This window comes from Schistocerca gregaria, chromosome 10 (genome assembly GCF_023897955.1).
Source record: "Schistocerca gregaria isolate iqSchGreg1 chromosome 10, iqSchGreg1.2, whole genome shotgun sequence".
Lineage (NCBI taxonomy): Eukaryota > Metazoa > Arthropoda > Insecta > Orthoptera > Acrididae > Schistocerca > Schistocerca gregaria.
Window position 1 is genome coordinate 88248330 of NC_064929.1, and position 26821 is coordinate 88275150.

General features: G+C 45.8%; 1 protein-coding gene across 3 annotated transcripts in view; it reads left to right on the top strand.

Moving 5' to 3' along the window:
* The window catches only part of LOC126293406 (aminopeptidase Ey-like), a 424028-nt gene that overhangs the window by 292968 nt on the left and 104239 nt on the right, over nt 1-26821 (top strand). For all 3 annotated transcript variants that reach the window (XM_049986620.1, XM_049986618.1, XM_049986619.1), the window contains exon 7: nt 18790-18946. In XM_049986620.1, coding sequence (XP_049842577.1) covers nt 18790-18946 — 157 coding nt within the window. The remainder of the gene's footprint in view (nt 1-18789; nt 18947-26821) is intronic.

The window sequence follows — 26821 nt, forward strand, 5'->3', positions numbered from 1 at the left end:
CTTGTGCAGCACTGGGGTAAATTTGTTAACAGTTGTGCCGGTTGGTTTCGAAATAATGAACAGTGTACTTACTTCTTCCGCCTGTCCTGTTCTAATTTGACTGCCCCTTATGTAGGCTGATTGAGCTGCTTCTACCAATGGTTCTGTAGGCAGTGGCCGACTTGTGCAGCACTGGTGTAAATTTGTTAACAGTTGTGGCGGTTGGTTTCGAAATAATGAACAGTGTACTTACTTCTTCCGCCTGTCCTGTTCTAATTTGACTGCCCCTTACGTAGGCTGATTGAGCTGCTTCTACCAATGGTTCTGTAGGCAGTGGCCGACTTGTGCAGCACTGGGGTAAATTTGTTAACAGTCGTGGCGGTTGGTTTCGAAATAAGGAACAGTGTACTTACTTCTTCCGCCTGTCCTGTTCTAATTTGACTGCTCTTATGTAGGCTGATTGAGCTGCTTCTACCAATGGTTCTGTAGGCAGTGGCCGACTTGTGCAGCACTGGGGTAAATTTGTTAACAGTTGTGGCGGTTGGTTTCGAAATAATGAACAGTGTACTTACTTCTTCCGCCTGTCCTGTTCTAATTTGACTGCCCCTTATGTAGGCTGATTGAGCTGCTTCTACCAATGGTTGTGTAGGCAGTGGCCGACTTGTGCAGCACTGGGGTAAATTTGTTAACAGTTGTGGCGGTTGGTTTCGAAATAATGAACAGTGTACTTACTTCTTCCGCCTGTCCTGTACTAATCTGACTGCCCCTTATGTAGGCTGATTGAGCTGCTTCTACCAATGGTTCTGTAGGCAGTGGCCGACTTGTGCAGCACTGGGGTAAATTTGTTAACAGTTGTGCCGGTTGGTTTCGAAATTATGAACAGTGTACTCACTTCTTCCGCCTGTCCTGTTCCAATTTGACTGCCCCTTATGTAGGCTGATTGAGCTGCTTCTACCAATGGTTCTGTAGGCAGTGGCCGACTTGTGCAGCACTGGGGTAAATTTGTTAACAGTTTTGGCGGTTGGTTTCGAAATAATGAACAGTGTACTTACTTCTTCCGCCTGTCCTGTTCTAATTTGACTGCCCCTTATGTAGGCTGATTGAGCTGCTTCTACCAATGGTTGTGTAGGCAGTGGCCGACTTGTGCAGCACTGGGGTAAATTTGTTAACAGTTGTGCCGGTTGGTTTCGAAATAATGAACAGTGTACTTACTTCTTCCGCCTGTCCTGTTCTAATTTGACTGCCCCTTATGTAGGCTGATTGAGCTGCTTCTACCAATGGTTCTGTAGGCAGTGGCCGACTTGTGCAGCACTGGGGTAAATTTGTTAACAGTTGTGGCGGTTGGATTCCAAATAATGAACAGTGTACTTAATTCTTCCGCCTGTCCTGTTCTAATTTGACTGCCCCTTATGTAGGCTGATTGAGCTGTTTCTACCAATGGTTCTGTAGGCAGTGGGCGACTTGTGCAGCACTGGGGTAAATTTGTTAACAGTTGTGGCGGTTGGTTTCGAAATAATGAACAGTGTACTTACTTCTTCCACCTGTCCTGTTCTAATTTGACTGCCCCTTATGTAGGCTGATTGAGCTGCTTCTACCAATGGTTCTGTAGGCAGTGGCCGACTTGTGCAGCTCTGGGGTAAATTTGTTAACAGTTGTGCCGGTTGGTTTCGAAATAATGAACAGTGTACTTACTTCTTCCGCCTGTCCTGTACTAATCTGACTGCCCCTTATGTAGGCTGATTGAGCTGCTTCTACCAATGGTTCTGTAGGCAGTGGCCGACTTGTGCAGCACTGGGGTAAATTTGTTATCAGTTGTGCCGGTTGGTTTCGAAATAATGAACAGTGTACTTACTTCTTCCGCCTGTCCTGTTCTAATTTGACTGCCCCTTATGTAGGCTGATTGAGCTGCTTCTACCAATGGTTCTGTAGGCAGTGGCTGACTTGTGCAGCACTGGGGTAAATTTGTTAACAGTTGTGGCGGTTGGTTTCGAAATAATGAACAGTGTACTTACTTCTTCCGCCTGTCCTGTTCTAATTTGACTGCCCCTTATGTAGGCTGATTGAGCTGCTTCTACCAATGGTTCTGTAGGCAGTGGCCGACTTGTGCACCACTGGGGTAAATTTGTTAACAGTCGTGGCGGTTGGCTTCGAAATAATGAACAGTGTACTTACTTCTTCCGCCTGTCCTGTTCTAATTTGACTGCCCCTTATGTAGGCTGATTGAGCTGCTTCTACCAATGGTTCTGTAGGCAGTGGCCGACTTGTGCAGCACTGGGGTAAATTTGTTAACAGTTGTGGCGGTTGGATTCCAAATAATGAACAGTGTACTTAATTCTTCCGCCTGTCCTGTTCTAATTTGACTGCCCCTTATGTAGGCTGATTGAGCTGTTTCTACCAATGGTTCTGTAGGCAGTGGGCGACTTGTGCAGCACTGGGGTAAATTTGTTAACAGTTGTGGCGGTTGGTTTCGAAATAATGAACAGTGTACTTACTTCTTCCACCTGTCCTGTTCTAATTTGACTGCCCCTTATGTAGGCTGATTGAGCTGCTTCTACCAATGGTTCTGTAGGCAGTGGCCGACTTGTGCAGCACTGGGGTAAATTTGTTAACAGTTGTGCCGGTTCGTTTCGAAATAATGAACAGTGTACTTACTTCTTCCGCCTGTCCTGTACTAATCTGACTGCCCCTTATGTAGGCTGATTGAGCTGCTTCTACCAATGGTTCTGTAGGCAGTGGCCGACTTGTGCAGCACTGGGGTAAATTTGTTATCAGTTGTGCCGGTTGGTTTCGAAATAATGAACAGTGTACTTACTTCTTCCGCCTGTCCTGTTCTAATTTGACTGCCCCTTATGTAGGCTGATTGAGCTGCTTCTACCAATGGTTCTGTAGGCAGTGGCTGACTTGTGCAGCACTGGGGTAAATTTGTTAACAGTTGTGGCGGTTGGTTTCGAAATAATGAACAGTGTACTTACTTCTTCCGCCTGTCCTGTTCTAATTTGACTGCCCCTTATGTAGGCTGATTGAGCTGCTTCTACCAATGGTTCTGTAGGCAGTGGCCGACTTGTGCACCACTGGGGTAAATTTGTTAACAGTCGTGGCGGTTGGTTTCGAAATAATGAACAGTGTACTTACTTCTTCCGCCTGTCCTGTTCCAATTTGACTGCCCCTTATGTAGGCTGATTGAGCTGCTTCTACCAATGGTTCTGTAGGCAGTGGCCGACTTGTGCAGCACTGGGGTAAATTTGTAAACATTTGTGGCGGTTGGTTTCGAAATAATGAACAGTGTACTTACTTCTTCCGCCTGTCCTGTTCTAATTTGACTGCCCCATATGTAGGCTGATTGAGCTGCTTCTACCAATGGTTCTGTAGGCAGTGGCCGACTTGTGCAGCACTGGGGTAAATTTGTTAACAGTTTTGGCGGTTGGTTTCGAAATAATGAACAGTGTACTTACTTCTTCCGCCTGTCCTGTTCTAATTTGACTGCCCCTTATGTAGGCTGATTGAGCTGCTTCTACCAATGGTTCTGTAGGCAGTGGCCGACTTGTGCAGCACTGGGGTAAATTTGTAAACAGTTTTGGTGGTTGGTTTCGAAATAATGAACAGTGTACTTACTTCTTCCGCCTGTCCTGTTCTAATTTGACTGCCCCTTATGTAGGCTGATTGAGCTGCTTCTACCAATGGTTCTGTAGGCAGTGGCCGACTTGTGCAGCACTGGGGTAAATTTGTTAACAGTTGTGGCGGTTGGTTTCGAAATAATGAACAGTGTACTTACTTCTTCCGCCTGTCCTGTTCTAATTTGACTGCCCCTTATGTAGGCTGATTGAGCTGCTTCTAACAATGGTTCTGTAGGCAGTGGCCGACTTGTGCAGCACTGGGGTAAATTTGTTAACAGTTGTGGCGGTTGGTTTCGAAATAATGAACAGTGTACTTACTTCTTCCGCCTGTCCTGTACTAATCTGACTGCCCCTTATGTAGGCTGATTGAGCTGCTTCTACCAATGGTTCTGTAGGCAGTGGCCGACTTGTGCAGCACTGGGGTAAATTTGTTAACAGTTGTGCCGGTTGGTTTCGAAATAATGAACAGTGTACTTACTTCTTCCGCCTGTCCTGTTCTAATTTGACTGCCCCTTATGTAGGCTGATTGAGCTGCTTCTACCAATGGTTCTGTAGGCAGTGGCCGACTTGTGCAGCACTGGGGTAAATTTGTTAACAGTTTTGGCGGTTGGTTTCGAAATAATGAACAGTGTACTTACTTCTTCCGCCTGTCCTGTTCTAATTTGACTGCCCCATATGTAGGCTAATTGAGCTGCTTCTACCAATGGTTCTGTAGGCAGTGGCCGACTTGTGCAGCACTGGGGTAAATTTGTTAACAGTTGTGGCGGTTGGTTTCGAAATAATGAACAGTGTACTTACTTCTTCCGCCTGTCCTGTTCTAATTTGACTGCCCCTTATGTAGGCTGATTGAGCTGCTTCTACCAATGGTTTTGTAGGCAGTGGCCGACTTGTGCAACACTGGTGTAAATTTGTTAAATGTTGTGGCGGTTGGTTTTCGAAATAATGAACAGTGTACTTAATTCTTCCGCCTGTCCTGTTCTAATTTGACTGCCCCTTATGTAGGCTGATTGAGCTGCTTCTACCAATGGTTCTGTAGGCAGTGGCCGACTTGTGCAGCACTGGGGTAAATTTGTTAACAGTTGTGGCGGTTGGTTTCGAAATAATGAACAGTGTACTTACTTCTTCCGCCTGTCCTGTTCTAATTTGACTGCCCCTTATGTAGGCTGATTGAGCTGCATCTACCAATGGTTCTGTAGGCAGTGGCAGACTTGTGCAGCACTGGGGTAAATTTGTTAACAGTTGTGGCGGTTGGTTTCGAAATAATGAACAGTGTACTTACTTCTTCCGCCTGTCCTGTTCTAATTTGACTGCCCCATATGTGGGCTGATTGAGCTGCTTCTACCAATGGTTCTGTAGGCAGTGGCCGACTTGTGCAGCACTGGGGTAAATTTGTTAACAGTCGTGGCGGTTGGTTTCGAAATAATGAACAGTGTACTTACTTCTTCCGCCTGTCCTGTTCTAATTTGACTGCCCCTTATGTAGGATGATTGAGCTGCTTCTACCAATGGTTCTGTAGGCAGTGGCCGACTTGTGCAGCACTGGGGTAAATTTGTTAACAGTTGTGGTGGTTGGTTTCGAAATAATGAACAGTGTACTTACTTCTTCCGCCTGTCCCGTTCTAATTTGACTGCCCCATATGTAGGCTGATTGAGCTGCTTCTACCAATGGTTCTGTAGGCAGTGGCCGACTTGTGCAGCACTGGGGTAAATTTGTTAACAGTCGTGGCAGTTGGTTTCGAAATAATGAACAGTGTACTTACTTCTTCCGCCTGTCCTGTTCTAATTTGACTGCCCCTTATGTAGGCTGATTGAGCTGCTTCTACCAATGGTTCTGTAGGCAGTGGCCGACTTGTGCAGCACTGGGGTAAAGTTGTAAACAGTTTTGGTGGTTATTTTCGAAATAATGAACAGTGTACTTACTTCTTCCGCCTGTCCTGTTCTAATTTGACTGCCCCTTATGTAGGCTGATTGAGCTGCTTCTACCAATGGTTCTGTAGGCAGTGGCCGACTTGTGCAGCACTGGGGTAAATTTGTTAACAGTTGTGGCGGTTGGTTTCGAAATAATGAACAGTGTACTTACTTCTTCCGCCTGTCCTGTTCTAATTTGACTGCCCCTTATGTAGGCTGATTGAGCTGCTTCTAACAATGGTTCTGTAGGCAGTGGCCGACTTGTGCAGCACTGGGGTAAATTTGTTAACAGTTGTGGCGGTTGGTTTCGAAATAATGAACAGTGTACTTACTTCTTCCGCCTGTCCTGTACTACTCTGACTGCCCCTTATGTAGGCTGATTGAGCTGCTTCTACCAATGGTTCTGTAGGCAGTGGCCGACTTGTGCAGCACTGGGGTAAATTTGTTAACAGTTGTGGCGGTTGGTTTCTAAATAATGAACAGTGTATTTACTTCTTCCGCCTATACTGTTCTAATTTGACTGCCCCTTATGTAGGCTGATTGAGCTGCTTCTACCAATGGTTCTGTAGGCAGTGGCCGACTTGTGCAGCACTGGGGTAAATTTGTTAACAGTCGTGGCGGTTGGTTTCGAAATAATGAACAGTGTACTTACTTCTTCCGCCTGTCCTGTTCTAATTTGACTGCCCCTTATGTAGGCTGATTGTGCTGCTTCTACCAATGGTTCTGTAGGCAGTGGCCGACTTGTGCAGCACTGGGGTAAATTTGTTAACAGTTGTGGCGGTTGGTTTCGAAATAATGAACAGTGTACTTACTTCTTCCGCCTGTCCTGTACTAATCTGACTGCCCCTTATGTAGGCTGATTGAGCTGCTTCTACCAATGGTTCTGTAGGCAGTGGCCGTCTTGTGCAGCACTGGGGTAAATTTGTTAACAGTCGTGACGGTTGGTTTCGAAATAATGAACAGTGTACTTACTTCTTCCGCCTGTCCTGTTCTAATTTGACTGCCCCTTATGTAGGCTGATTGAGCTGCTTCTACCAATGGTTCTGTAGGCAGTGGCCGACTTGTGCAGCACTGGGGTAAATTTGTTAACAGTTGTGGCGGTTGGTTTCGAAATAATGAACAGTGTACTTACTTCTTCCGCCTGTCCTGTTCTAATTTGACTGCCCCTTATGTAGGCTAATTGAGCTGCTTCTACCAATGGTTCTGTAGGCAGTGGCCGACTTGTGCAGCACTGGGGTAAATTTGTTAACAGTTGTGGCGGTTGGTTTCGAAATAATGAACAGTGTACTTACTTCTTCCGCCTGTCCTGTTCTAATTTGACTGCCCCTTATGTAGGCTGATTGAGCTGCTTCTACCAATGGTTCTGTAGGCAGTGGCCGACTTGTGCAACACTGGTGTAAATTTGTTAACAGTTGTGGCGGTTGGTTTCGAAATAATGAACAGTGTACTTAATTCTTCCGCCTATCCTGTTCTAATTTGACTGCCCCTTATGTAGGCTGATTGAGCTGCTTCTACCAATGGTTCTGTAGGCAGTGGCCGACTTGTGCAGCACTGGGGTAAATTTGTTAACAGTTGTGGCGGTTGGTTTCGAAATAATGAACAGTGTACTTACTTCTTCCGCCTGTCCTGTTCTAATTTGACTGCCCCTTATGTAGGCTGATTGAGCTGCATCTACCAATGGTTCTGTAGGCAGTGGCAGATTTGTGCAGCACTGGGGTAAATTTGTTAACAGTTGTGGCGGTTGGTTTCGAAATAATGAACAGTGTACTTACTTCTTCCGCCTGTCCTGTTCTAATTTGACTGCCCCATATGTAGGCTGATTGAGCTGCTTCTACCAATGGTTCTGTAGGCAGTGGCCGACTTGTGCAGCACTGGGGTAAATTTGTTAACAGTTGTGGCGGTTGGTTTCGAAATAATGAACAGTGTACTTACTTCTTCCGCCTGTCCTGTTCTAATTTGACTGCCCCATATGTAGGCTGATTGAGCTGCTTCTACCAATGGTTCTGTAGGCAGTGGCCGACTTGTGCACCACTGGGGTAAATTTGTTAACAGTCGTGGCGGTTGGTTTCGAAATAATGAACAGTGTACTTACTTCTTCCACCTGTCCTGTTCTAATTTGACTGCCCCTTATGTAGGCTGATTGAGCTGCTTCTACCAATGGTTCTGTAGGCAGTGGCCGACTTGTGCAGCACTGGGGTAAATTTGTAAACGGTTTTGGTGGTTGGTTTCGAAATAATGAACAGTGTACTTACTTCTTCCGCCTGTCCTGTTCTAATTTGACTGCCCCTTATGTAGGCTGATTGAGCTGCTTCTACCAATGGTTCTGCAGGCAGTGGCCGACTTGTGCAGCACTGGGGTAAATTTGTTAACAGTTGTGGCGGTTGGTTTCGAAATAATGAACAGTGTACTTACTTCTTCCGCCTGTCCTGTTCTAATTTGACTGCCCCTTATGTAGGCTGATTGAGCTGCTTCTAACAATGGTTCTGTAGGCAGTGGCCGACTTGTGCAGCACTGGGGTAAATTTGTTAACAGTTGTGGCGGTTGGTTTCGAAATAATGAACAGTGTACTTACTTCTTCCGCCTGTCCTGTACTAATCTGACTGCCCCTTATGTAGGCTGATTGAGCTGCTTCTACCAATGGTTCTGTAGGCAGTGGCCGACTTGTGCAGCACTGGGGTAAATTTGTTAACAGTTGTGGCGGTTGGTTTCGAAATAATGAACAGTGTACTTACTTCTTCTGCCTGTCCTGTTCTAATTTGACTGCCCCTTATGTAGGCTGATTGAGCTGCTTCTACCAATGGTTCTGTAGGCAGTGGCCGACTTGTGCAGCACTGGGGTAAATTTGTTAACAGTTGTGGCGGTTGGTTTCGAAATAATGAACAGTGTACTTACTTCTTCCGCCTGTCCTGTTCTAATTTGACTGCCCCTTATGTAGGCTGATTGAGCTGCTTCTACCAATGGTTCTGTAGGCAGTGGCCGACTTGTGCAGCACTGGGGTAAATTTGTTAACAGTTGTGGCGGTTGGTTTCGAAATAATGAATAGTGTACTTACTTCTTCCGCCTGTCCTGTTCTAATTTGACTGCCCCTTATGTAGGCTGATTGAGCTGCTTCTACCAATGGTTCTGTAGGCAGTGGCCGACTTGTGCAGCACTGGGGTAAATTTGTTAACAGTTGTGGCGGTTGGTTTCTAAATAATGAACAGTGTACTTAATTCTTCCGCCTGTCCTGTTCTAATTTGACTGCCCCTTATGTAGGCTGATTGAGCTGCTTCTACCAATGGTTCTGTAGGCAGTGGCCGACTTGTGCAGCACTGGGGTAAATTTGTTAACAGTTTTGGCGGTTGGTTTCGAAATAATGAACAGTGTACTTACTTCTTCCGCCTGTCCTGTTCTAATTTGACTGCCCCTTATGTAGGCTGATTGAGCTGCATCTACCAATGGTTCTGTAGGCAGTGGCAGACTTGTGCAGCACTGGGGTAAATTTGTTAACAGTTGTGGCGGTTGGTTTCGAAATAATGAACAGTGTACTTACTTCTTCCGCCTGTCCTGTTCTAATTTGACTGCCCCATATGTAGGCTGATTGAGCTGCTTCTACCAATGGTTCTGTAGGCAGTGGCCGACTTCTGCACCACTGGGGTAAATTTGTTAACAGTCGTGGCGGTTGGTTTCGAAATAATGAATAGTGTACTTACTTCTTCCGCCTGTCCTGTTCTAATTTGACTGCCCTTTATGTAGGCTGATTGAGCTGCTTCTACCAATGGTTCTGTAGGCAGTGGCCGACTTGTGCAGCACTCGGGTAAATTTGTTAACAGTTGTGGCGGTTGGTTTCGAAATAATGAACAGTGTACTTACTTCTTCCGCCTGTCCTGTTCTAATTTGACTGCCCCTTATGTAGGCTGATTGAGCTGCTTCTACCAATGGTTCTGTAGGCAGTGGCCGACTTGTGCAGCACAGGGGGAAATTTGTTAACAGTTGTGGCGGTTGGTTTCGAAATAATGAACAGTGTACTTACTTCTTCCGCCTGTCCTGTTCTAATTTGACTGCCCCATATGTAGGCTGATTGAGCTGCTTCTACCAATAGTTCTGTAGGCAGTGGCCGACTTGTGCAGCACTGGGGTAAATTTGTTAACAGTCGTGGCGGTTGGTTTCGAAATAATGAACAGTGTACTTACTTCTTCGGCATGTCCTGTTCTAATTTGACTGCCCCTTATGTAGGCTGATTGAGCTGCTTCTACCAATGGTTCTGTAGGCAGTGGCCGACTTGTGCAGCACTGGGGTAAATTTGTTAACAGTTTTGGCGGTTGGTTTCGAAATAATGAACAGTGTACATACTTCTTCCGCCTGTCCTGTTCTAATTTGACTGCCCCTTATGTAGGCTGATTGAGCTGCTTCTACCAATGGTTCTGTAGGCAGTGGCCGACTTGTGCAGCACTGGGGTAAATTTGTTAACAGTTGTGGCGGTTGGTTTCGAAATAATGAACAGTGTACTTACTTCTTCCGCCTGTCCTGTTCTAATTTGACTGCCCCTTATGTAGGCTGATTGAGCTGCTTCTACCAATGGTTCTGTAGGCAGTGGCCGACTTGTGCAGCACTGGGGTAAATTTGTTAACAGTTGTGGCGGTTGGTTTCGAAATAATGAACAGTGTACTTACTTCTTCCGCCTGTCCTGTTCTAATTTGACTGCCCCTTATGTAGGCTGATTGAGCTGCTTCTACCAATGGTTCTGTAGGCAGTGGCCGACTTGTGCAGCACTGGGGTAAATTTGTTAACAGTCGTGGCGGTTGGTTTCGAAATAATGAACAGTGTACTTACTTCTTCCGCCTGTCCTGTTCTAATTTGACTGCCCCTTATGTAGGCTGATTGAGCTGCTTCTACCAATGGTTCTGTAGGCAGTGGCCGACTTGTGCAGCACTGAGGTAAATTTGTTAACAGTTGTGGCGGTTGGTTTCGAAATAATGAACAGTGTACTTAATTCTTCCGCCTGTCCTGTTCTAATTTGACTGCCCCTTATGTAGGCTGATTGAGCTGCTTCTACCAATGGTTCTGTAGGCAGTGGCCGACTTGTGCACCACTGGGGTAAATTTGTTAACAGTTGTGGCGGTTGGTTTCGAAATAATGAACAGTGTACTTACTTCTTCCGCCTGTCCTGTTCTAATTTGACTGCCCCTTATGTAGGCTGATTGAGCTGCTTCTAACAATGGTTCTGTAGGCAGTGGCCGACTTGTGCAGCACTGGGGTAAATTTGTTAACAGTTGTGGCGGTTGGTTTCGAAATAATGAACAGTGTACTTACTTCTTCCGCCTGTCCTGTTCTAACTTGACTGCCCCTTATGTAGGCTGATTGAGCTGCTTCTACCAATGGTTCTGTAGGCAGTGGGCGACTTGTGCAGCACTGGGGTAAATTTGTTAACAGTTGTGGCGGTTGGTTTCGAAATAATGAACAGTGTACTTACTTCTTCCGCCTGTCCTGTTCTAATTTGACTGCCCCTTATGTAGGCTGATTGAGCTGCTTCTACCAATGGTTCTGCAGGCAGTGGCCAACTTGTGCAGCACTGGGGTAAAGTTGTTAACAGTTGTGGCGGTTGGTTTCGAAATAATGAACAGTGTACTTACTTCTTCCGCCTGTCCTGTTCTAATTTGACTGCCTCTTATGTAGGCTGATTGAGCTGCTTCTACCAATGGTTCTGTAGGCAGTGGCCGACTTGTGCAGCACTGGGGTAAATTTGTTAACAGTTGTGGCGGTTGGTTTCGAAATAAGGAACAGTGTACTTACTTCTTCCGCCTGTCCTGTTCTAATTTGACTGCCCCTTATGTAGGCTGATTGAGCTGCTTCTACCAATGGTTCTGTAGGCAGTGGCCTACTTGTGCAGCACTGGGGTAAATTTGTTAACAGTTGTGGCGGTTGGTTTCGAAATAATGAACAGTGTACTTACTTCTTCCACCTGTCCTGTTCTAATCTGACTGCCCCTTATGTAGGCTGATTGAGCTGCTTCTACCAATGGTTCTGTAGGCAGTGGCCGACTTGTGCAGCACTGGGGTAAATTTGTTAACAGTCGTGGCGGTTGGTTTCGAAATAATGAATAGTGTACTTACTTCTTCCGCCTGTCCTGTTCTAATTTGACTGCCCCTTATGTAGGCTGATTGAGCTGCTTCTACCAATGGTTCTGTAGGCAGTGGCCGACTTGTGCAGCACTGGGGTAAATTTGTTAACAGTTGTGGCGGTTGGTTTCGAAATAGTGAACAGTGTACTTACTTCTTCCGCCTGTCCTGTTCTAATTTGACTGCCCCTTATGTAGGCTGATTGAGCTGCTTCTACCAATGGTTCTGCAGGCAGTGGCCAACTTGTGCAGCACTGGGGTAAATTTGTTAACAGTTGTGGCGGTTGGTTTCGAAATAATGAACAGTGTACTTACTTCTTCCGCCTGTCCTGTTCTAATTTGACTGCCTCTTATGTAGGCTGATTGAGCTGCTTCTACCTATGGTTCTGTAGGCAGTGGCCGACTTGTGCAGCACTGGGGTAAATTTGTTAACAGTTGTGGCGGTTGGTTTCGAAATAATGAACAGTGTACTTACTTCTTCCACCTGTCCTGTTCTAATCTGACTGCCCCTTATGTAGGCTGATTGAGCTGCTTCTACCAATGGTTCTGTAGGCAGTGGCCGACTTGTGCAGCACTGGGGTAAATTTGTTAACAGTCGTGGCGGTTGGTTTCGAAATAATGAATAGTGTACTTACTTCTTCCGCCTGTCCTGTTCTAATTTGACTGCCCCTTATGTAGGCTGATTGAGCTGCTTCTACCAATGGTTCTGTAGGCAGTGGCCGACTTGTGCAGCACTGGGGTAAATTTGTTAACAGTTGTGGCGGTTGGTTTCGAAATAATGAACAGTGTACTTACTTCTTCCGCCTGTCCTGTTCTAATTTGACTGCCTCTTATGTAGGCTGATTGAGCTGCTTCTACCTATGGTTCTGTAGGCAGTGGCCGACTTGTGCAGCACTGGGGTAAATTTGTTAACAGTTGTGGCGGTTGGTTTCGAAATAATGAACAGTGTACTTACTTCTTCCGCCTGTCCTGTTCTAATTTGACTGCCCCTTATGTAGGCTGATTGAGCTGCTTCTACCAATGGTTCTGCAGGCAGTGGCCAACTTGTGCAGCACTGGGGTAAATTTGTTAACAGTTGTGGCGGTTGGTTTCGAAATAATGAACAGTGTACTTACTTCTTCCGCCTGTCCTGTTCTAATTTGACTGCCTCTTATGTAGGCTGATTGAGCTGCTTCTACCTATGGTTCTGTAGGCAGTGGCCGACTTGTGCAGCACTGGGGTAAATTTGTTAACAGTTGTGGCGGTTGGTTTCGAAATAATGAACAGTGTACTTACTTCTTCCACCTGTCCTGTTCTAATCTGACTGCCCCTTATGTAGGCTGATTGAGCTGCTTCTACCAATGGTTCTGTAGGCAGTGGCCGACTTGTGCAGCACTGGGGTAAATTTGTTAACAGTTGTGGCGGTTGGTTTCGAAATAGTGAACAGTGTACTTACTTCTTCCGCCTGTCCTGTTCTAATTTGACTGCCCCTTATGTAGGCTGATTGAGCTGCTTCTACCAATGGTTCTGTAGGCAGTGGCCGACTTGTGCAGCACTGGGGTAAATTTGTTAACAGTTGTGGCGGTTGGTTTCGAAATAATGAACAGTGTACTTACTTCTTCCGCCTGTCCTGTTCTAATTTGACTGCCCCATATGTAGGCTGATTGAGCTGCTTCTACCAATGGTTCTGTAGGCAGTGGCCGACTTGTGCACCACTGGGGTAAATTTGTTAACAGTCGTGGCGGTTGGTTTCGAAATAATGAATAGTGTACTTACTTCTTCCGCCTGTCCTGTTCTAATTTGACTGCCCTTTATGTAGGCTGATTGAGCTGCTTCTACCAATGGTTCTGTAGGCAGTGGGCGACTTGTGCAGCACTGGGGTAAATTTGTTAACAGTTGTGGCGGTTGGTTTCGAAATAATGAACAGTGTACTTACTTCTTCCGCCTGTCCTGTTCTAATTTGACTGCCCCTTATGTAGGCTGATTGAGCTGCTTCTACCAATGGTTCTGTAGGCAGTGGCCGACTTGTGCAGCACAGGGGGAAATTTGTTAACAGTTGTGGCGGTTGGTTTCGAAATAATGAACAGTGTACTTACTTCTTCCGCCTGTCCTGTTCTAATTTGACTGCCCCATGTATGTAGGCTGATTGAGCTGCTTCTACCAATAGTTCTGTAGGCAGTGGCCGACTTGTGCAGCACTGGGGTAAATTTGTTAACAGTCGTGGCGGTTGGTTTCGAAATAATGAACTTCTTCGGCATGTCCTGTTCTAATTTGACTGCCCCTTATGTAGGCTGATTGAGCTGCTTCTACCAATGGTTCTGTAGGCAGTGCCCGACTTGTGCAGCACTGGGGTAAATTTGTTAACAGTTTTGGCGGTTGGTTTCGAAATAATGAACAGTGTACTTACTTCTTCCGCCTGTCCTGTTCTAATTTGACTGCCCCTTATGTAGGCTGATTGAGCTGCTTCTACCAATGGTTCTGTAGGCAGTGGCCGACTTGTGCAGCACTGGGGTAAATTTGTTAACAGTTGTGGCGGTTGGTTTCGAAATAATGAACAGTGTACTTACTTCTTCCGCCTGTCCTGTTCTAATTTGACTGCCCCTTATGTAGGCTGATTGAGCTGCTTCTACCAATGGTTCTGTAGGCAGTGGCCGACTTGTGCAGCACTGGGGTAAATTTGTTAACAGTTGTGGCGGTTGGTTTCGAAATAATGAACAGTGTACTTACTTCTTCCGCCTGTCCTGTTCTAATTTGACTGCCCCTTATGTAGGCTGATTGAGCTGCTTCTACCAATGGTTCTGTAGGCAGTGGCCGACTTGTGCAGCACTGGGGTAAATTTGTTAACAGTCGTGGCGGTTGGTTTCGAAATAATGAACAGTGTACTTACTTCTTCCGCCTGTCCTGTTCTAATTTGACTGCCCCTTATGTAGGCTGATTGAGCTGCTTCTACCAATGGTTCTGTAGGCAGTGGCCGACTTGTGCAGCACTGAGGTAAATTTGTTAACAGTTGTGGCGGTTGGTTTCGAAATCATGAACAGTGTACTTACTTCTTCCGCCTGTCCTGTTCTAATTTGACTGCCCCTTATGTAGGCTGATTGAGCTGCTTCTACCAATGGTTCTGTAGGCAGTGGCCGACTTGTGCAGCACTGGGGTAAATTTGTTAACAGTTGTGGCGGTTGGTTTCGAAATAATGAACAGTGTACTTACTTCTTCCGCCTGTCCTGTTCTAATTTGACTGCCCCTTATGTAGGCTGATTGAGCTGCTTCTACCAATGGTTCTGTAGGCAGTGGCCGACTTGTGCAGCACTGGTGTAAATTTGTTAACAGTTGTGGCGGTTGGTTTCGAAATAATGAACAGTGTACTTACTTCTTCCGCCTGTCCTGTTCTAATTTGACTGCCCCTTATGTAGGCTGATTGAGCTGCTTCTACCAATGGTTCTGTAGGCAGTGGCCGACTTGTGCAGCACTGGGGTAAATTTGTTAACAGTCGTGGCGGTTGGTTTCGAAATAATGAACAGTGTACTTACTTCTTCCGCCTGTCCTGTTCTAATTTGATTGCCCCTTATGTAGGCTGATTGAGCTGCTTCTAACAATGGTTCTGTAGGCAGTGGCCGACTTGTGCAGCACTGGGGTAAATTTGTTAACAGTTGTGGCGGTTGGTTTCGAAATAATGAACAGTGTACATACTTCTTCCGCCTGTCCTGTTCTAATTCGACTGCCCCTTATGTAGGCTGATTGAGCTGCTTCTACCAATGGTTCTGCAGGCAGTGGCCAACTTGTGCAGCACTGGGGTAAATTTGTTAACAGTTGTGGCGGTTGGTTTCGAAATAATGAACAGTGTACTTACTTCTTCCGCCTGTCCTGTTCTAATTTGACTGCCCCTTATGTAGGCTGATTGAGCTGCTTCTACCAATGGTTCTGTAGGCAGTGGCCGACTTGTGCAGCACTGGGGTAAATTTGTTAACAGTTGTGGCGGTTGGTTTCGAAATAAGGAACAGTGTACTTACTTCTTCCGCCTGTCCTGCTCTAATTTGACTGCCCCTTATGTAGGCTGATTGAGCTGCTTCTACCAATGGTTCTGTAGGCAGTGGCCTACTTGTGCAGCACTGGGGTAAATTTGTTAACAGTTGTGGCGGTTGGTTTCGAAATAATGAACAGTGTACTTACTTCTTCCACCTGTCCTGTTCTAATCTGACTGCCCCTTATGTAGGCTGATTGAGCTGCTTCTACCAATGGTTCTGTAGGCAGTGGCCGACTTGTGCAGCACTGGGGTAAATTTGTTAACAGTTGTGGCGGTTGGTTTCGAAATAATGAACAGTGTACTTACTTCTTCCGCCTGTCCTGTTCTAATTTGACTGCCCCTTATGTAGGCTGATTGTGCTGCTTCTACCAATGGTTCTGTAGGCAGTGGCCGACTTGTGCAGCACTGGGGTAAATTTGTTAACAGTTGTGGCGGTTGGTTTCGAAATAATGAACAGTGTACTTACTTCTTCCGCCTGTCCTGTTCTAATTTGACTGCCCCTTATGTAGGCTGATTGAGCTGCTTCTACCAATGGTTCTGTAGGCAGTGGCCGACTTGTGCAGCACTGGGGTAAATTTGTTAACAGTTGTGGCGGTTGGTTTCGAAATAATGAACAGTGTACTTACTTCTTCCGCCTGTCCTGTTCTAATTTGACTGCCCCATATGTAGGCTGATTGAGCTGCTCTTACCAATGGTTCTGTAGGCAGAGGCCGACTTGTGCAGCACTGGGGTAAATTTGTTAACAGTTGTGGCGGTTGGTTTCGAAATAATGAACAGTGTACTTACTTCTTCCTCCTGTCCTGTTCTAATTTGACTGTCCCTTATGTAGGCTGATTGAGCTGCTACTACCAATGTTTTATGCAGCTTTCAATGTCATATCTGGCCTTGAAAAATCACGTGTGAGATTTTCATATTCTCTCGGTCGCTGTGTGTAAACTATTAGTGCTACAGAAAAAAAGTATGAAATGTTTTTGTAGGAAATTCGGTATAGTTAATTTTATTCCTGGGACACATTTTTGTTTTATTACTCCATCGCTTTAGTCGACTGTAAAATTGACGTCTCTGTAAATTTTCCGTAGCAGTCTTGTGAATTTTATCAGCATAAAGTAAGTAATTATATCGTTATATTCGTCACGCCCCCTGACTACGAAACTGCTGTACTTATAAGGCTTAAGTTTGAATTTGATTGGCAGCAAAATTAGTTTTAAAGTAACTTTTACGAAAGTCGTATTGTTAATACACTCCTGGAAATTGAAATAAGAACACCGTGAATTCATTGTCCCAGGAAGGGAAAACTTTATTGGCACATTCCTGGGGTCAGATACATCACATGATCACACTGACAGAACCACAGGCACATAGACACAGGCAACAGAGCGTGCACAATGTCGGCACTAGTACAGTGTATATCCACCTTTCGCAGCAATGCAGGCTGCTATTCTCCCATGGAGACGATCGTAGAGATGCTGGATGTAGTCCTGTAGAACGGCTTGCCATGCCATTTCCACCTGGCGCCTCAGTTGGACCAGCGTTCTTGCTGGACGTGCAGACCGCGTGAGACGACGCTTCATCCAGTCCCAAACATGCTCAATGGGGGACACATCCGGAGATCTTGCTGGCCAGGGTAGTTGACTTACACCTTCTAGACCACGTTGGGTGGCACGGGATACATGCGGACGTGCATTGTCCTGTTGGAACAGCAAGTTCCCTTGCCGGTCTAGGAATGGTAGAACGATGGGTTCGATGACGGTTTGGATGTACCGTGCACTATTTAGTGTCCCCTCGACGATCGCCAGAGGTGTATGGCCAGTGTAGGAGATCGCTCCCCACACCATGATGCCGGGTGTTGGTCCTGTGTGCCTCAGTCGTATGCAGTCCTGATTGTGGCGCTCACCTGCACAGCGACAAACACGCATACGACCATCATTGGCACCAAGGCAGAAGCGACTCTCATCACTGAAGACGACACGTCTCCATTCGTCCCTCCATTCACGCCTGTCGCGACACCACTGGAGGCGGGCTGCACGATGTTGGGGCGTGAGCGGAAGACGGCCTAACGGTGTGCGGGACCGTAGCCCAGCTTCATGGAGACGGTTGCGAATGGTCCTCGCCGATACCCCAGGAGCAACAGTGTCCCTAATTTGCTGGGAAGTGGCGGTGCGGTCCCCTACGGCACTGGGTAGGATCCTACGGTCTTGGCGTGCATCCGTGCGTCGCTGCGGTCCAGTCCCAGGTCGACGGGCACGTGCACCTTCCGCCGACCACTGGCGACACCATCGATGTACTGTGGAGACCTCACGCCCCACGTGTTGAGCAATTCGGCGGTACGTCCACCAGGCCTCCCGCATGCCCACTATACGCCCTCGCTCAAAGTCCGTCAACTGCACATACGGTTCACGTCCACGCTGTCGCGGCATGCTACCAGTGTTAAAGACTGCGATGGAGCTCCGTATGCCACGGCAAACTGGCTGACACTGACGGCGGCGGTGCACAAATGCTGCGCAGCTAGCGCCATTCGACGGCCAACACCGCGGTTCCTGGTGTGTCCGCTGTGCCGTGCGTGTGATCATTGCTTGTACAGCCCTCTCGCAGTGTCCGGAGCAAGTATGGTGGGTCTGACACACCGGTGTCAATGTGTTCTTTTTTCCGTTTCCAGGAGTGTATAAATGAAAGGCTGACTATGCTGATGGCGTAACAGCCCAATCAAAAGGGATCAGAATACGTCCAATATCGAGAACAGTTCATGTGTTCCGAAATTTTTGTAGTGTGCTGGAGGCAGTGGCACAAGCAACATACTAGAAGTCTTGACTGAAGAAGGGTGAGCATTTCGAGGCCACTTTCGTGCGTCTTCCTGGAATACCTCGAAATCCGTGGACTATTCCGAAAACATACTCCACTACAGAATTTAGCTACATTAAATTTCCTAGAAAAATATCCTATTTTTTATGTAGGACTAGTAATTTGCGCGCATCGTTTGGGAGAAAACGAAAATCTAGCCCGCGGTGTTTGTCGGCCAGATGTAACATTGTGGGTTGCATAAAACGACATCGGCAGGGGCAGCTAAATCACCGTGTACATACTGGCCCACACAGCGACGCCGTTTAGTTCTCTGCATCTGGAAATGAGCTGAATGAGCTGACCTGTTTGCCACACCTCTGCTGTTTATTGAGATGGCGGACTTTGTGTCCACAGGCGCACCCGAACTGGAAGACGCTGGAGGCGGACGCGCTCGCCAACATGCTGACCGTACTCAAGTTCGACGCCTTGGAGACGTCGCACGCACTCTCCGTCAAGCTCAAGAACCCCAACGAGATCTCGCAGATCTTCGACACCATCTCCTACAAGAAAGGTCGGTCCGCACGGGCTGCGGCAGCACGACACTCACTCTCTGCCATCTGCTCGCAAACTGTGCGACTGACCGTTTCGCCGTATGCTCATAGATCGAAGGATAATGACCATCGTTACTTGCTTCGTCTCTAAGTTATCAGCCTTTCAACTCCTTTGATGTGGCATTCCATCTTTTCCAATCCTTAAGGCCGGCCAGTGCTGAGTGCAGAGTTGACTGTGTGGGAATCTGTTGTATGATCCAAGTCCATCTTTGTACAGATGGTTGCGGAACCTTGCTGATAAGTATAAATCAAAACAACTTGAGCTGTCTACATTTCTATTTGTCATTTTATTTGAGCAACCACTTCGAGCAGTACATTACACAATTTTCAAGCCTGCTGACTGATATGTAGGAGAATTCCCACTCTTGCCCAATCAGAACAGGGGCCAGCAGTCAGTGACTGCTCTCCACAGATTTCTTCCTAACAGAGCCATCCCTCTGATCACCACTTAAGTTCTCCAGTACTGCAGCATGTGTTGAGTAGGGAATAATAACTCGACAGGAACATTCTGGGCTAACTGCCGCCATCCGTGCGGTAGTGTGATGGTAGCAGCCCACGTGGTGGACAAGCCCAGTGGCAAGGGAGTTTGGTTCGTAGCGGCACACCGAGACAGCGGCAGCTGTTGGCAGGAGGCGACTTTGCTGGTGCAAGTCGCCTTGACAGCTCAGTGACGTAGGACTGAACCGGGCACAGAACCGTCGGTGGTTCGGAATACTTTCAGGAAATGTGCAGACCGGGTGTCGAAACCGGGACCCTCGGGGACTGGCCGGAAATAGCTGTCGGTAACACCGCCTGACGTTCATGTTAATTTAGAACTAGGGCCAGATATTTTGGAGAGCGAAATCCAGTGCGCCCTTGAAAATATGGCTGATAACAAAACTAGTGGACGTGATGAAATACCAGCAGAATTGTTTAAAGTCACTGGAAAGGATGCAATGAAAGTGCTGCACTCAATATGTAAAAAAAATATGGATCACGTAGCAGTGGCCAGAAGACTGGAAAAGATCAGTATTCATCCCCATTCCAAAGAAGAGAAGTTCTAAAGACTGCTCAGACTACCGAACAATCGCACTTATCTCACATGCTAGCAAAGTCATGTTAAAAATCTTACAAAATAAACTTCACCTAAATCTAGATCGAGAGCTGCCTGAAGAACAAGCTGGATTTAGGAAAGGAAGAGGAACTAGAGTAAAAATCTTACAAAATAAACTTTGCCAATATCTAGATGGAGATCTCCTAGAAGAACAAGCTGGAATTAGAAAAGGAAGAGGAACTAGACATCAAATTGCTAAGATTCGGTGTATTATGGAAAAAGCAAGAGAATGCCAGAGAGATGTGTACCTCTGCTTTATTGACTACGCCAAAGCCTTTGACTGCTTCGATCACAACAAATTATGGAACCTACTGAGAAACATGGGTGTACCAGATCACCTCATTCATCTGATACGGACTTTATACCTTGACCAAGAAGCCACGGTCAGAACTATGTGTGGAACGACGAAAGGGATAAAGATTCAGAAAGGGGTCCAGCAAGGTACTGTCACCGTACTCATTCAATCTGTATGCAGAACATGTTATGAGGAATGCGAGTATGGATGAAGGAGAAACAGGAATTAAAATAGCTGGAATAAATGTAAACGATCTCAGGTACCCGGATGATACGATCCTGTTGGCAGGAAGTGAAGAAGAGTTGAGAACACCCTTGGTGAAGGTGAAAGACGAAAGTGAAAAGGCCGGTCTTAGGCTTGATGTGAAGAAAACGAAAATTATGGCGACTACACCTACCAATTAATGGGATATAGCAGGAGAAACCACGGAGGTAGTGACCACATTCAGTTATCTCGGTTCCCAGATCTCTGCTGATGGCGACTGCAGCCATGAAATCCGAAGACTCCTGTTGCTCGGTAGACAGGCGATGTCAAACCTTGACAAGGTTATAAGGTCCAGAGATATAACGCTAGCAACATAGATCGGTATTGTGAGGGCTATGGTCTTTCCAGTTGTGATGTATGGATGTGAGAAGTAGGCCAACACTACTCCCACAACTCATTTGACGTGCAGAATAGACTACACATCAGCTTGATAAGGCAGACCAACACCATTTCCATACAACATGTCTGTTGTGCAGGGCAGCCTATATGGCAGAGGCTCGAATAAACATATATTTGATGTATTTGCCAATAGCTCAGTTCTATTGCAGCAAGGAGGGTATAAGCCCCACAGTGCTGTTACCTTAGCAGGTCTGCTATTTCTGTGTCAGATTTGGCTGAAATCGATAAAGAGGTTTGAGAGGAGACCCAGACGTATACATATGTGTACGCTCTGATTTATATATACGTATATGACAGATGCCTCATTTATATCTTTGAAGTCATCAGTGCTGGACTGTGGTGGAGTGTCTAATCTTGCACGAGTGAGCTCAGCTGGCATTGCAGTACAAAGTACGGTGATCAGTGGTACAAGTACAGAGATGGTGGTGAAGTATGAAAGGACGTTATTCCTCAGTAGATGCAAAGATCGTAAGAAACTATCACTTGTAGGTATTGGACACAGGTTCTGTGTCAAATGTTAGGAGAAGTGGTGGACTCTCAGTATCCAAAACAGAGAACAGTGTGCAAGTGATTCAGGAAGTGTTGACACAAAGTCCTCAGAAATCACAAAGATGGACATCTTGTGAAATTGGTTTAACTTTACTCATAATCCGAAGTATTCTGAGGAAAGAGTTGAACTCTGGTTGTGGAAACCACATTACTGCCAGAATTATCGCCAAAAGGCTGAAAACCTTTCATCAGTAACATTAACAGATGCCAAGTATGTTTTGTTTTCCAATGATAAAAATATTACAATAAATAGCAAATCAAGTGTAGTCTTAGCAAGATCGGCTAATAAAATATTAGTGGACATTAATCACTGGTTTGTAGCCAATCCTTTGTCAGTAAAAATTGAAAAAAACATACTACATGCAGTTCAGAACTTGTAAGGAGTGTCCCATGAGTATATGCGTAACATACGATGACAATTTTAGAAGTATTGAACAGTGTTAAATTCTTGGGATTACAGCTAGATATTAAATTCAACTGGGAGGAGCACACCATAGAACTGCTGAAGTGTCTCAACAAGCCTCTATTTGACATGCGAATTCTGTCAGACATAGGGGATATAAAAATGAAAATGGGGTAATTCATCAAGACAAGCTCAATTTTTCTGGGCACAAAAACGTGCAATAAGAGTTATACGTGGTGAGAACTCAAGAACATCCTGCAGAGGCCTGTTTAGGGAACTAGGGACTCTAACTACTGCTTCCCAATATATTTATTCCTTAATGAAATTTGTCATTAAAAATATATCACGTTTTCAAACCAACAGCTCAGTTCGTGGAATCAGTACTAGAAATAAGAATAATCTACACAAGAATTTAAAGTCACTTTGTCTTTCACAAAAAGGTGTGCATGATTCAGGAACACACATTTTCAATAAGTTGCCAGTAGCCATAAAAAGCTTAACAACCAATGACATTCAATTTAAGAGGAGCCTACAGGATTTATTGGTGGCCAGCTCCTTCTACTCCATTACTCCATTGATGAATTTCTCAGTAGAGCCAACTGATTTTATATATATATATATATATATATATATATATATATATATATATATATATATATGTGTGTGTGTGTGTGTGTGTGTGTGTGTGTGTGTGTGTGTGTGTGTGTGTGTGTGTTCATAAAAAATGACGATTATTCCACTTGGGACCTGTGTAAGGTACATTAGCATATTTGTTTTAGTTGTAAATATTTATCATGTATTATCATGTACTATTCTGACATGTTTTACATCCAGGAGGACCTCCTCACTACAGATCAATTGGAATGAAAGTAAATCTAATCTTGAATATGGGGAAATGATGCTCGCTTGGAATGCTGACTGGTCCAATATTTTCAGTACTATCGTGTGATCATATAAAGCTGTGTTTCATGTTGTGGGGTTTGTTAACCGACAGAATTGTTGTTATTGGGCAAAAGAGGGTCCCAGTGTGGTTGTTGAAAAAGCCATCATCCCACAAAGGCCACTTTGTGACGCAGCATGTCGTCCATGGATGTTGCGGGACCATATCTCATTTGGGACACAATGAATGCAACACGCTATGTTGATATGGTTGAAAATTATATTCACGGTGTTGTACCCACATGGGAGAATTTGCAATGACTTACTCTTCATGGAAGATGGGGCCCTGCCTCATTCTGCATACCTGTCCATCTGTGGCTCAACGCCGATTTTCGAGAACATAAGTCGGGACATTGTGGCCATCTTGATTTCTTTCTTTGGAGCTGGGGCGAGAGAAGAAGTTTATCACGCGAAACCAAAAACTCTCGATGAATTGGAGGATCGAATTAGCCAACTTCTTGGAAACATACCAGTGGCTTATCTGCAGAAGTCTGACACAAATGTCCACATCTGTTTAGGGAAACAGGTAGATAATTATGGTGCTTATGCTGAAGTGTCCACACCATATAATCTGTACATCTCTCAAATCCACCCTGCTTCTCCTTCCAGCCCCAGGTCAGTTATTCCTGGATGCTGTAGCAAATGGACAACCAAGGGTCTTGTAGAAACTTTCTCCCTCGCCTACTCTTCTTAACACTTATTTCAGAATTCTTCTTTGGCACCACAGCTCAGATGCCACCCATTTCTACTGGTCCAGACTTACGAAGGAATTAGCTTGCAAAACTTGTGTTCAACCAATACTTGCGTGCTCTTCCTGAGTCTGGGGTCCTAAGCAAGTCAGACAGATACAAAATATTTAACCGATAGGATGTTCACAGGTTCGTTTATTAATCGTGAAGGCGTCATGGAGCTGCTCATACAACTGCAATGGTGCAGTGTGGTTCACTGTTCGAATTCTGATAACGTACGTTCATAGAAAACTCAACCAATATCCAATGGGGCGATCAAAACATTTCCGTTTGATGGTGCGGCTGCAGTGTACTTGCAGTGTGACGCGACTCCGATGTCCTTACACAAGCACTGATCCGTAGGCAAGGGACTTCTGAGGAATTCGTGTATTTCTGATGCGTGTGCAGTAAATGCAGCAGAGTGAGCTATGGCAACGTTATTACCAAACGCGTCCAAACAGAACCAGCGTGCAGTCATTCTCTTCGTCAGAGAATGAAGAATATGTATGGGGCAGCAAGTCTGTCGAAAACCACCATTCTGGAATTGTGCTCCAACTTCCCTGCCTGTCGGGGTTCGATACGAGACGCCAGTCGATACGGGAGGCCAGCTCTGCCCAGTACAAACAAGTGGGAGAGACTCGAACACCTGCCTCATAATCCTGATCTCGGCCTCTAAAAAGATCTTGAAGAGTTAATGATTCTTCTCAGACCGGGATGTGCAATGGGCAGCTACGGACTTCGTCACACAGTGTTTTACCAAACGGTATCTTCCGTCTGGTGCACAGAAAGGATGATTGCCTCAGAGCTCACGCTGGGTTCACCTGGTTAGCATACCGTTTCTGGATTATACAGCCTTCGAACAGAAACTTTTTGATCGCTTCTCCTGCTTTATAATAGGGGAGTTCCCAAAGCTGGATGTGCATTTCGTTGTTAATTTGTAAAAAGTTGAAAATTTTGTAAAGTCACATTTTAGAGCGTCTTATATAGATATTTCATAATATTATGTACTGTATACACTCACTAAAAGTTATAATTTATTAACGAAAAAAATCTAATTTTCTTTTTCCAAATAGCAAAAATTGTTTTTTTTTTTTTCTCAGACATACTCCACTTTCTTTCAAGAATCTGTGCTGTGTTATTCTGTCGTTATCAGCAAGAGATTTGCAAAGAACAAGAATTAGAAAATAAAGAGAAAGACGATTGGAGCGTGAGAAAAGGTGTGGTTTAGACGTCTCAGGATGTCTCGTATGCATGAAAATAGTCCACATTTTAGAAAACTGATAATTTTTAACCAAATTTTAAAAAAAGCAGGTGTATGAGAAGCTTTACCATTTCAGTTTAAGTATCCATATGTTTTGAAAGACTGGCATGAGAAAATTTAGAAACAGTAAGCAATACGTGGAGCGCTTATATTCACATCAAAAAAAGTTTTTCATCACCTTGGGTCCGAGAGTTCCGGAACCTGTACAGAAAATTGGAACAGAGATCAACATAAACATCATTTCCACCCGTTTTATTGCTCATGAAAAGCACACATTTTGCAGTTTCTACCACCGTACAGCAAAATCTTCAGAGGTTGTGGTCGAGATTACTGTACACACCGGTACCTCTAATATCTAGCAGCAGGTCCTCTTGCATTGATACATTTCTATATTCGTCGTGACATACAACCCACAAGTTCGTCAAGGCACTGTTGGTCCAGATTGTCCCACACGTCAACGGCGATTAGGCGTAGATCCCTCAGACTGGTTGGTGGGTCACTTCGTCCGTAAACAGCCCTTTTCAATCTAACCCAGGCATGTTCGATAAGGTTCATGTCTGGAGAACATGCTGGCCACTCTAGTCGAGCGATACCGTTATCAAGAAGGAAGTCATTCACAAGATGTGCACGATGGGGGCGCGAATTGTCGTCCATGAAGTCGAATGCCTAGCCAATATGCTGCCGATATGGTTGCACTGTCGGTCGGAGGATGGCGTTCACGTATCATACAGCCGCTACGGCGCCTTCCATGACTACCAGCGGCGTACGTCCACTCCCTCATAATGCCACCCAAAAACAGCAGGGAACCTCCACCGTGCTGCACTCGCTGGACAGTGTGTTTAAGGCGTTCAGCCTGACCGGGTTGCCTCCAAACACGTCTCCGACGATTGTCTGATTGAAGGCATATGCGACACTCATCACTGAAGAGAACGTGATGCCAATCCTAAGCGGTCCATTCGGCGTGTTGTTGAGCCCATCTGAACAGCGCTGCGTGGTTTCGTCGGTACAAAGGTAATCCGTAGGTAGTTGTCATCCACTGCAGTGATAGCCCTTGGGCGCCCTGAGAGAGGCATGTAATCGGCAGTTCCTGTCTCTCTGTATCTCCTCCATGTCCGAACAACATCGGTTTGGTTCACTCTGAGACGCCTGGACACTTCCTTTGTTCAGAACACCTCCTGGCACAAAGTAACAATGCGACGCGATCGTACCGCGGTACTGACCGTCTAGGTATGGTTGGACTACAGACAACACGAGCCGTGTTCCTCCTTCCTGGTGGATGACTGGAACTGATCGGCTGTCGGACCCCCTCCGTCTAATAGTCGCTGCTCACACATGGTTGTTTACGTCTTTGGGCGGGTTTAGTGAAATCTCTGGACAGTCAAAGGGACTGTGTCTGTGATACAATACCCACAGTCAACGTATGTCTTCAGGACTTCTGGGAACTGGAATGGTGCAAAACTTCTTCTGATGTGTGTAAAACGGTTGTAACTAGGAAACGTGTTAATGGTTGACTGTGTGTCAACAAGCAAAGATGGGGACCAACCATGCTCTCCTACAAAGTGGTAGAGATTGGCCTCACTCGGGATCAGCTGAATGTGTTCACATTTAGGAGACTGGAGGGTTGCGTTTGGGGAAGCAATCCGAATTTGGGCACTCCATGATGTGAAAACAGAGTTAAGGTTCAGAGAGAGTCTATCTCAAAGAGGGGACGAGGATGTTCACCAACAGTGGCTACCGCTGTCGACCGTTTGCAGTGGGGGGACTGGAGGAAGTGGAGTGGCGCGGTAGCCGACCCGAGGCGCCTCCCCTGTGGCCTGTGGAGTATGGATGGTTGAGGTACAGTCAGAGGCTCTTAATTATGACTTTGGAGACACCAAGCACCGGCGGCGAAACTTGGGGGTCGC